At 39.8% G+C, this 14,840-nt stretch overlaps 1 protein-coding gene across 1 annotated transcript in view; it reads right to left on the bottom strand.

Moving 5' to 3' along the window:
* Window positions 1-14,840, bottom strand: part of MORC3 (MORC family CW-type zinc finger 3) — a 32,889-nt gene that overhangs the window by 6,701 nt on the left and 11,348 nt on the right. Inside the window, exons 6-15 of the mRNA XM_065067540.1 lie at window positions 13,093-13,240; window positions 11,720-11,851; window positions 11,324-11,443; window positions 10,803-10,900; window positions 4,361-4,465; window positions 4,131-4,253; window positions 3,939-4,013; window positions 3,057-3,099; window positions 1,489-1,676; window positions 82-907 (exon numbers count right to left, since the gene is read on the bottom strand). Of these exons, the coding sequence (XP_064923612.1) occupies window positions 82-907; window positions 1,489-1,676; window positions 3,057-3,099; window positions 3,939-4,013; window positions 4,131-4,253; window positions 4,361-4,465; window positions 10,803-10,900; window positions 11,324-11,443; window positions 11,720-11,851; window positions 13,093-13,240 (1,858 nt within the window). The remainder of the gene's footprint in view (window positions 1-81; window positions 908-1,488; window positions 1,677-3,056; window positions 3,100-3,938; window positions 4,014-4,130; window positions 4,254-4,360; window positions 4,466-10,802; window positions 10,901-11,323; window positions 11,444-11,719; window positions 11,852-13,092; window positions 13,241-14,840) is intronic.

Here is a 14,840-nt window from a genome sequence, read left to right as displayed (position 1 = left end):
GAACTGCTATGAAACACCCATTAAAAAATAAAAATAATTTAATTGTTAATTTGAAGAATATTACTGTTTTAACAAACATACCTCACTTTTATATCTGTCTCTCTCGATGCTGCACTTGTCCAGTTGCCTGAAAACATCATCCAGTTGTTCAGCAATCTCATCTACCTCACTTTTATTTTCACCATCAGCACACTTGCTGCATTCAGTTTTTAAGTTCTGCAGGGTACTGCATTGTTCCTTTAGTTTTGCTATTTCTTCTAAGGCCTGTTCATGGAGAACGGTCACTTCTGCCAAACTTCTTCCATGAATGTTTTCCTCTTCAAATGGAATTGTCTCAGTTGACTGATGGCACATTTCTTTTTTTACATACTTATTAGTCATTTCTAAAATCCTCTGTTCCAGTGTTTCTACTTGTTTGGTTAATGCTTCACATTTGGCTTGGTACATTTCTTTTTCTTTGCTTAATAATTGCAGCTGACTTTTCAGTTCGTTTTCAAGATTTACAGATGTCTCAGAAGCATCATTAACGTTGTGCTGTTTAGTTTCCATTTCTGTCCTGGGAACCTGAATCTCAGTATTATCTTCCACCTCTTCCTTTTTAACGACTAATGTCGGGAGCTCTGTCTGTGTCGCTGAGGTCAACTGTTCACTTTTTGATTCTGAAGCAGCTGCACTGCAACCTTGTCCGACACTGCAGTTTTCTTGCTGCTTCTCCTCTTGATGCAAATTAACACTTTCAGTTTTTACTACAGGAACATCAGAATCTGCTGAAGGCTTTGGAGTACTGCTCTCCTCTAAAATAATGACATCTTCATCATCATCATCATGGTTGTTGAACGTTCTGTCATTTAATCGAGGTGTCTTTAAAGACACAGGTGTCACAGAACTAGGTGCCTTCCGTTTAACACTGAGAAGCAAAATATTAAACTGATTATTGTACTGCTCAAATACTGCAAAGTCTTTTGTTTCAAACAGTGTTTAGTGTTTCTATACGCACTATTAAAATTTGCCACACAATAACTAGAATGGGATGTCTCGTATAGCATTTTAAGATGTGTTGCCAGACTAAACACCTTTCCTGTAAAAACAAGTGGCTGCCATCTGCACACTAAATTATTACTTTCATACATTATTTTGAAACTGACTCAGATTCAGTATTTGCAGCAACCTCCCCCTGAGCCCATTCCTTAACCAAAAGAATTTAAGGAAAACATACAGCTGAGTGTGGTTAACACGACACAGTCTTTTCCTAAACAGAGAAATAACTAAGCAACCTTCCTTGCCAGTGCACAGTATTTTGTGCTGCATTCACTTTTGTACATCAACGGTACCTTTAATCCACTTGTTGCTTCCTATACTCCCAAAAGTGACACATGAGTTTTGGCAGCTATTGCCTGAAGATGGGACTGCACTCAACACCATCATTTTCATTAACAAGTTATTAATTTTAGAAAGAAATAGGAATATACTTTGCACAGGTTCACTAACCTGTTATCAGAATCAGAATGAGGTGAAGATACTGATCTATTTAAAAGAAGCAGAGGTCTTTTGACAGAAGCATTTGATGTTTCTGGTAAAAGTGATCTTGGAACAGCTTCCTTTCCACTCACAACTGAGAATGCTTTGAAGTCTTTACTTGTAGAGACGGGTGTTTTTAAAAACATTTCATTATTGATCTATAAGATAATTTTGTTAAGAATGAAGAGAAACAAACATTAGTAGATTATTCAGAATAGGTTTAAGCAGCTCTCCTAGCTATCTGCCAACACCTAAAACTCTGGCTGACATTTCTTATGCATACTACAACGATCTCCTTGAACCCAGGCTCAGTATTTTGCAATAAGAAAGGTTAAGTAGACTCCACAAGAAAGGTTAAGTAGACTCCACAAGAAAGGTTAAGTAGACTCCACAAGAAAGGTTAAGTAGACTCCACATTGCAAACCCCAGTTTTCTTAACTCAGTGATCACAGAGACTCTGCACCCAAACTCTACTGATGTGTGTGAAGTGTTTTCTTCATGTTGGTTTAAGACATACAACATTATTAGAAAGCAGCAAGTTCGATATCACAATTACAGACTTCTGGCAGATTTCCCAAAGTAATTTGAATACTGTACACCACCTGCATGCTCCTCTCCATGCACAGATTTGTTGCTGTCAGAAAGAAGCTTTCTGATCTTTCAAGTTTTTCTCTAGATACAGCTATTTTCAAGTACCATGTTGAATCTCAGACAAGAGCTTTTCCCAGGCTTTATCACTGTGTGAAAATCTGACCATCATACACGAAGTATGGGACAGCCACCTCTGTTAAAGCTGCTCATAACTAAATCAGTTTGTCTCAAATGAACAATACTTTACTTTCAGAAATTACTTTTGTACTTGGGTAAAAGTAATGGCGGAAGACTTAATACAATGAAGTATATAGGTTAAAACAGCAAATGCAAAATAACTTCTCCAGACATGCAGTGATCTTAGATTAGCACTTTACTTTGAAAGCAAGTTAAGCTAAATCACATGTAGAAAATGTGGTTCTGAGTTCCAATTTACACATTCTCATCACCCAACTTTATTGATTTGCATCTGCATTTAATTTGAATTTGAGTGTCTCCTTGCAACAGTACAGTTACTACAGGTCTGTCTATCCCCACCCCCTGCCTCAGTTTCAAGGGCATCTTTACTTTCACATCCTCATCACATCTTGCTACAACAAATCCACTTTCAATAATCACATGTCATGCCATAAAAACAGGTATGAGAGACTGACATATTTTCTAGTACTGTTTTATGACAGCTTTGTCCCTTCAAACTCTTTCTTAGGTACCACATGGAAAGCAATGGTGTATTTTCAATCATTGGACAGCAAAGATGGGCGATTTTTGGTTTACTAATAGTGAGCACAACCTGTACAGCAATCAAAACAAAACAGGATGTTGAACCAACTGGTTTGCCACCAGCTAAAGCAAACTAACTCAAATCCTGGCCTATTTGATCAAAGTGCATAGTACTGTTGCCAGCAAGAAGCTACTGAAATCAGTTTCCCATCAACTTCAAGAGTTACCTGGTAGTTGTATTCTAGTCGCTTCTTCAGTTTTTCCCTGTCTCTGCACAGCAGGAAGGAAAAAAAAAAACTATTGAGGGCTTAGATTCAAAGTGTTAATTCATTACAAAACCAAACCAACCACAAAATCTAAAAGCACATAATACTTCTTATCTCAGCTAAATATGGTAAAGTTCTAACGAATTCTGGTTTATTGAATGAAAGTTTTCTTTCTGCATGAACTCAGAAGCTAGTATGGCTTAAAGTTAGCTTAACTTCAAACAAATTCTCTCTCAGATTAAGATTTATTTTAAAAAATTGAAAAAACCCCAAACTCCCACTTGTAGAATGCAACACCAGTTAAAATTACTCATCTGTTTTTTCCATACACCTCAGCTAAGAATCCTCCTATTCTTAAATTAATGTACTGAGATATTCAGACACTTCAACAGGGACCTTGAAAAAGTTACCTAGACAAGGTCTCCTAACAGCCCTAGTAGCTTGCTTCTCCAACACTCCCAACCATCCTCATGCCACTTACTACTGTAAAAAACACCCCTCTGAGAGCTGTACTTGAATGGCAACTGCTGCATTGCTTTTCCCAGTAGTTATTAAATGAGATGCCCCTTTCATTATAACTTTCCTAACTTTGATTTAGGAGGGCAGCAGGTATTAAGTCCAAGAGATAAATTTGAATGTGATGCCAAGATGCTAATAACAGAAATGAACAGTGCTATTCATCTATTCACTGCGACAACCAAGTCTTGATTTCAGGGCATTATTGTCTGTCTGGATATATTCCCAGAGAGCTGCAATCATACCATAGGTGAAATAAAAGGGTATTTAGTTTTCACATTCCATTTCTAGTGTTGAGACACTTGTAAAAAAGTCTCTAGTACTCACTTTTTCTTATAAGTTTTCTCATATGTGGGATGTATTAAGTCATCATCTTCTGGTTCTTCTGGCACATTACAATCCCTGAGTTAAGGAAAGGAAAAAAAAAGTGGCAGAAAGAGCTTAATATCTGTGCTTATAACAGGTGATAAAATTAAAACTAAAAGCGGTATTTAGATACTGATTGAAATCTAATTTTACCGGAATTGTGGGTCGGGGTTCAGTGAGCAGTACCACTTTTCTGGCAAGTGCTCTATTCCATCTGGCAGCTTCCGCCATTTCAGACACCCATCACATTGCACCCATGTCTGATCAGGCTGTTTTCTGTAGTGGAAAAAATATAACTTTCACATGAAAAGTCCATTTTCATGCCTGAGTGTAAATCAGTAATAACAGTATGTAAAATCCTTCTACTTAGAAGTGATACTCACTGTATCTCCTCAACTGGCAATGCTAATGGATATTCTTCGTTCTTCTTCCTTTTCATTTCATTCCAGTAATCATTAAGCTTTTCTCCTAATGCTGCTATTGTAAGTCTGAAAAGTTTTTAAAAGACCACCTTAAGTAATCAAATCCTAGCATGGAAAGAAACTTTATAAACTACAGTGAAAGAATAAATGTATGAACCACTCTAATATTTCTATTTGCACAACAGTAAGCTTTTTGCTTTTAGAAAACCCTAAAAACTAGGAATTGTGTGAAGTCATGTTTGTCAGCAAAGAAGTTACTGGAAATACAAGTTGGAGCACAGACAAAGACTGAAACCAAGAGTGCTCAATTCAGAAGCGCTGTGAGTGTACAGTGCAAACTCTGAGGCTACCCACCTAACCAGTTCAGCCTCAGTCACAGAAGAAACAAATACAAACCCACCTCTGTCAACACAGTACCCAGCTGTGTATTTGGCTGATGTTTCTGTACTGACATTAACTGCAGGTTCACGGCTGCTCTAAGTTGACATACAACAATACTACATCGAGGTTGTAAACATATGACCACTTTAATGCAGTATAAAGTCTACACACCGCTAAAAGGAGCAGGCCAGTCTTGCCCTAGGTTAATTTTTAGCTGGATTAGTTTCCTGGTCAGGGTTCATCATGCAGTTCGATGACTACAATAGCTGGCACACACAGAAGGGAGTGGTGTGGAAGAACAACAAGCCCCACAGGTGAGGTCAAGGTAAGACTGTCTCTTGCCAGCATGCTGAATTTATGTCTGAGGAAAGTGCCTGGGTAACCAGAATCTGAAAGTCAGCTCCTCTCTGCCTGGCTTTTTCCAACACCTACACCCCCCCAACCCCTTGAACTAACAAATGTTTCTGCAATGAATTAGTCTGACCAAGAGAGTTTTGATCTAGATCACCTCTGAACCCAAATAATGAATTTCTGTGCCAAAAAAAGAAGTACCACACATGCAGAAATGAGCAGCAATGCATGTATGGGATCATCTCTCTTCCGGAGAGGGAAGAAGGACAGGTCAGCTTACACTAATAATGAAATTACAACATCAGCTTTATGTTTGTTTTGGGCTGGATCACTACCTTTTGAAAACCTGTAGCAGTCTTCGCAGAAAAACCTTTGTAACAGATCTTTTATGTGTAGTCTTGTGATGCCCACACTACAAGTACTTTTAAAAAAGAAACAAGTAAAAAGCATTCAATGCTCACTGTGCCAGCCTGTGGGAACATAGTGCAAACCTTGGTCAACACAAATGACTATCCTGCGGCATTCCCAGTTCCTCCCCATCTGCCAAGAGAACTGTTAGTGCCACCGCAGAGGAAATGGTTCACAGAACATTTGTATTGAAAAACCTAACACAAGAGCTATTTTCCAGTTTGACTGATTTTCCTGATCTGCTTTACCATGTGTTCTCATTAATGGCTCTGCTGGCACAGTGGTGGTAGAAACACGAGAACTGCTTAAAGTTCACAACACCACTGCACAGATCAGCACAAACTGTGGGTGCTGTTTAAAAGATACAAGGAGACTGAACTGTAGTGGCTGTAGCAGCTATCAGCCTTGTTGCTGCTCCTCCTCCAGAAGACTGCTGTTTCAACAGCAGGAATGACCAGATTTATCTTGCTATAACCTCTCAATTGCTGCAATTAACAGCTCTGTTTATTACAGCATTCTGGTGTGGTTTCTGTGTTATCTTTATCTGCAGAGCTGCATATAAATCAGCAATACAGGAAAGGCTCTGTGAACAGAGCAGGTTGCCAGTGGAAGCCGAACCACAGCTGGTTAATGGGCAAAGCATGCACCTTGGAAAAGGTAATGACTTCTCCTGCCAAAGTTCACCCCAACTATGTTTGCAAGTCAATACCCTGAATTTCTAAGTCCACATTGAAAGCAAGTGTTAGGGCACATAAAAGGGCAAGCACTTTCCCTCTAAGTGCACAAAGGAGCCAAAAACAACAACACAGACAAACCTGACAAGGGAGGCAGTGATAAGAATAAACCTGGTCAGTCACACTGTTATGGATATGTGGAGTGTGAGAATGTTTGTTTGTTTTTTTTTTTTTTTTTTTTTTTTTTTTTGTTGTTAAGATAAAGAAAGGGAAGAAGATAAACACAGAGTCATAAAACTTGACTAAATAGCATTAACAAAGAAAAGAACCAGAAACAAACCTGGTCAGTCACACTAATTGATGGACTACCAAAAAATTACAGACAAACAGGGATTTTGCAACTGATAAGGATGCAAACTTGAAGGTCCAGAATGTTTGGAGAAGGGTCAGTAGAACTACACCCACTGATGCAGCAATGTGCATGGGGAAGCAGGAGTGGGGAGGAACAAATAGAGGCATAGATAGAAGAGGGTAAAAAGCTGCTGGTTTCATGTAAAACAGGTTCGGTGAGCACAGTTGTCTGGCTGAGCCCTGACTCTGATCACCAGAGTCTGTCCTATCTTCTTATTTAACATTTTCTTAACTGTCTACATAATCTCATTCTCTACCCAGCACATACGTGTACAGCAAAGACTAAGTCTCAGCTACTGGTGAGAGCTGTGTGTGCACAAGTGGATTTAGTGACAGCCCTAGAGCCAAAACAGAATGCGTGGTCTCAGCTGCCACCCACTGAGGCAGGAACAGTGTGTCCCCCCAAAAGAACAGCTCCTGGGGTGGACAAGCATGAGTGAGGGGCTCAGTGCTGGCAGCTGGAGCAAGACTGTGAATCACAGCCCATGTGCCTGCTGGTGGGGAGAAATGCGTCTGCATCTTTCCCAATCCCCGTGTCCTAATGTGCATGGAACATGCATGTGTATTTGTCAGCAAACTCCTAACTGGACTCAGCAGTGAATAGGAGGCCCCAGGTCCGGGCAGGGGTATCAGGCAGGGTTTGTGCTGGTATAGCCAGAAGGACTTGCAAATGCAAAGTGTCTGTGGTATGAGTGAGTGCGCCCATGTTTGCTAATGAACACTGAATCTGCACTACCTAGCATGTAGGTGACCTGTGAAGCAGCTAAGAGGGCCTGGGACCAGGCAGGGGTACCAGGAGAACAGAGGGGATGTGCCAGTACTCAGGGTATCCACAAACATATGTGTGCTTGTGAACCTGGAGTGTCACATGTGCCTTTGCTAGGGAGCTTCTATCTCTACCAGCTGAAGAGGAGGAGGGGGACGTGGCTATCTACACTTTATGTGTGTCCTGTGCACCTTGTTCTGGCAGTCCATGTAACCAGCCACGTCAGCATCCTCGGGGTGTGTGTCCTGGGACATGAGCTCAGCTTCACTACTGGCTGAACCTGCACACAAGAGAGTGTCAGTCATGTCCCTCAGCCTGGGCAGAGACCCCAGGTCCCTGGGCTGGGCTCCAATGGCCAGGCAGGAGGAAGTCCTGGGACACAGCTGCTGGAAGAGGTGGCTGCTCTTAATACCCCTTAAGAAGAAGCAGCACAGAAAACAGAAAATAGGTTTTTCATAATGAAAGGAAATAAAGTAATACAGAGTGGAACAATTCTCAGGGCTTGTATTCAGGAAACTTTCCCTGGACACTTTTTACACCTCAGCCTGAAAACTGCTTCAGTAACTCATCACAGAATCACAGTATGTTTGGGATTGGAAGGGACCTCAGAAGATCATCTAGTCCAATCCCCCTGCTGGAGCAGGAACGCCTAGACGAGTTTACACAGGAATGTGTCCAGGCGGGTTTTGAATGTCTCCAGAGAAGGAGACTCCACAACCTCCCTGGGCAGCCTGTTCCAGTGCTCCGTCACCCTCACTGAGAAGAAGTTTCTCCTCAAATTTAAGTGGAACCTCTTGTGTTCCAGCTTGATCCCATTACCCCTTGTCCTATCATTGTTTGCCACCGAGAAGAGCCTGGCTCCATCCTCATGGCACTCACCTTTTATATACTTATAGACATTAATAAGGTCCCCCCTTAGCCTCCTCTTATCTAAACTAAAGAGCCCCAGCTCCCTCAGCCTTTCCTCATAAGGGAGATGCTCCACTCCCTTAATAATATTTGTTGCTCTACGCTGGACTCTCTCCAGCAGTTCCCTGTCCTTCTTGAACTGAGCGGCCCAGAACTGGACACAATACTCCAGATGAGGTCTCACCAGGGCAGAGTAGAGGGGAAGGAGGACCTCTCTCGATCTACTAGCCACCCCCCTTCTAATACACCCCAGGATGCCATTGGCCTTCCTGGCCAGTGCTGGCTCATGGTCATCCTGTTGTCCACCAGGACCCCCAGGTCCCTTTCCCCTACACTGCTTTCTAATAGGTCATTCCCCAGCCTATACTGGAACCTGGGGTTGTTCCTGCCCAGATGCAGGACTCTACACTTCCCCTTGTTAAATTTCATCAGGTTATTCCCCGCCCAACTCTCCAGCCTGTCCAGGTCCCGCTGGATGGCAGCACAGCCTTCTGGCGTGTCAGCCACTCCTCCCAGCTTAGTGTCATCAGCAAACTTGCTGATAGTACACTCTAGTCCCTCGTTTAAATCGTTAATGAATATATTGAATAATATTGGCCCCAGTACTGACCCCTGAGGCACTCCACTAGATACTGGCCTCCAACTAGACTCTGCACCATTGACTACCACTCTCTGGCTTTTCTCCTTAAGCCAGTTTGCAACCCACCTCACTAGTCTATTGTCTAGATCACACCTCCTCAACTTAGCTGTGAGGATGCTGTGGGAGACTGTGTCAAAGGCTTTACTGAAGTCAAGGTAGACCACATCCACCGCTCTGCCATCATCCATCCACCTTGTTACATTCTCATAAAAGGCTATGAGGTTGGTCTTACCCTTAGTAAAACCATGCTGACTGCCCCTAATAACCCTCTTATCCTTGATATGCCTTGAGATGGCACCAAGGACAAGCTGTTCCATTACTTTCCCAGGGACAGAGGTGAGGCTGACCAGTCTATAATTACCCGGGTCCTCTTTCTTGCCCCTTTTTGAAGACTGGAGTGACATTTGCTTTCCTCCAATCCTCAGGCACCTCTCCCATTTCCCAAGACTTGGCGAAGATGATGGAGAGCAGTCTAGCAATGACTTCAGCCAGCTCCCTCAGCACCCACAGGTGCATCTCATCTGGACCCATGGATTTATGGATGTCCAGACTACTTAATTGCTCCCTAACCCAGTCCTCATGGACTAAAGCAAACTCCTCCATTGACCTGGCTTCATCCGGGGTCTCAGGGGTACAGGGCTCCCCAGGACAGCCTCCGGCAGAGTAGACAGAGACAAAGAAAGCATTCAGTAATTCTGCCTTCTCTGTATCTTCTGTCACCAGGGCACCCACCCCATTCATCAGTGGGCCTACATTGCCTCTGGTGTTAGTTTTATCTGCTATGTATTTGAAAAAGCTCTTTTTGCTGTCCTTGATCCCTTTCATCAGGTTTAATTCTAAGGAGGCCTTGGCTATCCTAGCTGCCTTCCTACATCCTCCAACAGCAGCCTTATATTCCTCCCAAGTGGCCAGCCCCTGCTTCCATGACCTCTAAACTCTCCTCTTCTGCTTGAGCATACCCAACAGATCCCTATTCAACCACGCAGGCCTCCTGGCTCCCTTCCTTGACTTCCCGCGTGTGGGGATGCTCTGATCCTGAGCTTGGAAGAAGCAATCCCTGAATGCCACCCAGCTGCTGTAGCCTTTCTTTCATCATGTTCCTTCTTCCCCAATGCCAGCACAACTGATTCACAGCAGAGCAGTGTAAACAGACTAGAAAATTCACCTGGCTTAAAAACAATTATTACCTCCAAAGTTTTAAGTCAGACTAGGCTTCCAATCTGGTTCATCATTTAACTATAGGAAATACCACACTAGATACTGACTGGTGGGATGCATGCAGAAACGTGAAAAAGTGGCAACCCTGAGTTAGAAATAAAAACCAAAATGAAGCAACATCCCAAATCACTGCTGCCTTCAGGTTGTCAGGTACTTTAACTGCTCTATTGGGTAGCAGAGGATTTGAGGGCATTAAAGTCAACTCTTAGGAAAGAAATTGAGAAGAAGGGGGCAAAAATATCACAAAGCCCTTCCAAAAAAAGATCAAACAAAAAATGTTTTGAAAAAAAACTTAGTGTGGAATTCACACACCACAATTTTAGTTACATGCCATACAACTATCCACATTTCACCAAGCTATTCTGTGCTTATTTTACAATCAGTGAGAAGCAGAATTGAAACCAACCGCTTTAAGGGTACTCACTTTAAAGTGATGTGTATAATATTCTAGACTGCACAATGAATGCAGTATGACCAGTGTAGATGTAAACATCCCACCCCTACTGTTCAGAACAGTCACGCAGTTTAATGAAGGAACATATGCTTTTATTCTTACAACTTAGAAAAAAAGAAGTCTTTATCGTCAAGTACTTCACAGTGAACACCACTATTCAATACAAAGTCTACCTAAAAATATACATTTACCTGTATTCATTTGTGTAGTCAAAATCTTGCTTGTTATGAGTTGGTTTTAGAAAATTGCATTCAATAATCCCAACTACACCAACACCCATGTTGTTTGCCTGTAAGAAATTAAGATCTATCAGAAAAAACAACATCTCTTCTATGCTAATACTGCAAGAGTTTATCAGAGGTAATTACAAGCTATATATACTAGGTACAAACAATTTTCTGGCTTACTACTCCTCTCCAAAAGGAGACTCTCGACACAAGCCACCTGAATAAGAAATCCTCTCTTCCAGCCCTCTTTTGATTTGGAAGTATATGCTCAGTTCTTTCTGTATCAAGCTTAGTTTCAAAAACATACCTTATATTAAATTGTATACAATTTTTATTTTTAACTACTGCACAAACTAAAAAGGTGCTTTCATAAAGGATACATCAATATTCTAGTTTCCATCTGTATTCTTTTTTAAAAAAAATCAGTGTTTGAGTGAAAATTATTTCTAAAGGTGCTAAAACACTTTTGAGCTTTAATGTCTTACCTTTAACTGACAGCCAACTCTTTCATAAGCTTTGATGAGTCTGTTTTTATGGTACATCATTATTCCATAATGATCTTTGTTTCTGCAGTTAAATCCAAAAGTAATTCTTACTGTTTTAGCCTTTTACTGGATATTAAGGAAAAATCTGGTTAATCTCATGTAACACAAAAATATAGTTACTCTGAGTGTTCATTCTAAACTGGGTCCTAGAACCTTCTTTGATATTGAGGGAATTCCTTCAGTATGCCCTTAGAGAAAACAAAAACCAATGAACGCAAACAAACAAAAAAATCACTAGCATAACTGCAACATACCCAGCAGAATCCAGACAACTTACATAAAAAGGTCACATCATTAAATTCAGTATGCAATGATGTAAATATTAGCAAAGGATACATTCAAAAATTTTGGTCTATATATGTCACGTTCAATGAAGGCAAGACTTTTGGAAACCAGCTGTGTTTTCACTTTTTGTCCTCGCAGAATGATCTGCATTGTTGGCTTCAGATACAAAATACTGCAATAAGCCTACAAAACATAAAGTAACTTCTGTTATTAAAACAAAACAAAAGAAAACAAAACCTCAAGATACAAATATTCTACAATACACATTATGTTTAGGAAGACAAACTCAAGTTCTAATTGGATTTTATGAAATGTGCTTTTTTCCAACTTGAATCCAGAAAAGTAGGAAATGCAAGGATGTATAAGAAGCATATGTATAGCACAAGTTAAATGAATAGCAACTGAAGAACAACTTTTATGAATATGACAAGTTAATCAGGTGTTTAGGTGTCTGAAGATGCAGTTTTACCACTACAGGAGCTCTCAAATACACAAGTCTCTCTTTTCTTATCGCCTACTGAGAGCTTAAAAATTCTACTACAAACTTTAAACTAACAAATAAAAGCAAGTGTGTTAACTTTGTAACAAAGGACTGCATATTATCATAGCTTGATAATACGTATGCAATCTTAAGAACGTGTAGATACGTGATCTTCAATTTGTATTTCATTTATCATTATAGTTACAACTTCTAATAATGGAAGTGGATATAGGACTTCAGAAAGTCTTAGAACAACTGAAGGCTTTAGTTGAATAATACTTCTGAATATTATCCACAAGAAGTGCCCAGAACAACTAGTAATTCCAGATGCACTTAAAAGAAGCAGCCTTCAAAGCTTATGAATCAATAGTGGAGACAACGGTCTTATCAATTAGTGTACAGAAAGGCCTTGTCTTCAAGCATGTATTAAAAAACCAGAGGTGCTTCCTCCTTCTTAATTCCTCTACCTCTTTTTGAAAACTAGAAATGACACTTTGCCAACCAATACCTGTGTTTTAAAAGATCCACATGGGCATTGTATCAGTACTAGATCCATATATACCTGGACTACAATGGAACGTTTACTCTACTGACAAGCACATACACCCATATTTAATTTCTGAAGATACTGATTTTATTTCCTTCTTGGTCCTAAACGGATAATGACGGCTACATTTAACAACCAAGTTTATTTGCAAGACTACATAAACCCCAGTAATTTTCTTCTAAATAAACAGAAAATATTTACACAAGTTCAAAATACATTCCACCTTCAATTTTCAAAATCAATGTTGACATATTGCCCTAACATTCAAATTCTGACATTTCTTCTCAACCCCAACCAACACTTCTGTAGTATAGTAAATGATATTAAAACAAAAACATAAACCCTCCAGCTCCCAAAATAAGCCAACAAATTAATTTTAAGAAATGTTATACATACTCGTAGTGAGTAGTCACTTTCTGGAACAATCTGATCCATTCTCTCTTGTTTTTTATATCCTCTTTTGCCTGTTTCATCTAAGTCTTCTGGAATTCTTATATCGTATTTATCCTTGTCAAAGTCAAACTCTGTTTTTTCATTTTTATCTCTAAGAAATAAGATTTTAAAATATATATTAATTATGAGAAAAAAAAAAACAGACAACAAAAGATATTGTGATGTCTGCTGGGTCCACCACAAAGATACAAGAGAATGGGAATTCCTTTGAGCCATGGTAGTTTTCCTCACAGATTTGCTAAAATTCACAAAGTTCACCAGTTCCTTTCTGATATCAAAGGAATACAAGAAAAGTGATAGCAAGTGAGACACTAATGAACTCTAACTTAATTCTAAACAGGTCACACTTCAAAAATAAAAACAGTCAGTATCAGCTTTAAATTCTGGATGGACCAAGACACACTCATCCCTTCTCAATGCAAAACTTCTGAACACTATAAATTGCCTTCCTAAGATTTTTAATGCTACAAAAATGACACTCGGCAAAGCTTTCCAACTCAATAATTACGATAATTTATTACTGCACCACTCATCAGATGTATATACTATATTGAGTTGCAGATGTATGCCCTGCAGTATACTGGCAGTACCTTTGCACAACATTGAGATATATCATAGTTGGCACAAATATTCCAGAAATAGTCTTCAACTACTGAAACGGGTCTTTTTTTAGTAGAATCAGTTACAACATATTAGAAACAACATGAACACTCCCCCCTAAAGTGTTCTTTCCCACAGCTTCCCATTAATACACTCTAAAATTCAGAACATGAAAGTTTTCCTGCCGAGTCAGCTGAGTTCACTGTATTTTCTTTTGCTGAAATGATGAAGTGATGCACATTTCTAAAAATGTTTGTATCTAAAAATAAATTAAAATCTACCTGGGCAATGCAAATTAGTTTCTAAAGTGCAAAGGAGGTGAAGTTTTTCTTGTAGAGCAGGTGGAAACAACCAGAATTAGTAAAACATTTTTTACCTCCAGCTTTCTTGTATTAAAATCTCCTAAGCTAAAAGTGTTTCAGGACTCCAATTCTCACAAGAAACAAATTAAAAAAACCCAAACTTTTCACCTGCTCTAACTGATTGAGAAACTTTTCCTGAAACATTTAACCTATACTCATCCAGATATGGTTTCCTGCCCCCCTTCCTCACTTTTTCTGCTGGGCAACAATAAAGGTAAGAAACTGAAGAACAAGTTGGTTTCTTGCCAAATCAACAGGACTTTAACCATTCAAAATCGCTTCCTATGGATAACTTCTTATTTCAGGTATTTAAAACCACAGTAAGCAAACATTTAAGAACATAGCGCAAGACAACATCTTTCCAACCAATTAATGCCACCACAGTTAAAGGCATGCTATAGCTTTTCTGGACAGACCATCAGACAATTTCACTGCTAATAAGGCAGCAGCAAAGATGTGAAGGAAAGAGAAGGAAGATGGGAAGAGAAGACACCCATCTGCCACTGCTACAGCAACAGCTGCTTAAAAAAAAAAGGCAACAAGCAAGTCAAAACTAGAAAAGGCTGGAAATCTATACTGCCATGAACAATCCTACAGATGCAACTGGATAAGATATATACACAGCTGTAACTGGATTTCTATTTATTTTATGACTAAAACTTAAAATGTTTAGACAGGTCTAGATCCATCTAGAGGGATACTGTTGACTTGAAACTTTAAAAGGCCAGT

The sequence above is a fragment of the Columba livia genome, chromosome 1, assembly GCF_036013475.1.
Source record: "Columba livia isolate bColLiv1 breed racing homer chromosome 1, bColLiv1.pat.W.v2, whole genome shotgun sequence".
NCBI lineage: Eukaryota > Metazoa > Chordata > Aves > Columbiformes > Columbidae > Columba > Columba livia.
This window is presented reverse-complemented; position numbering and strand designations above follow the sequence as displayed.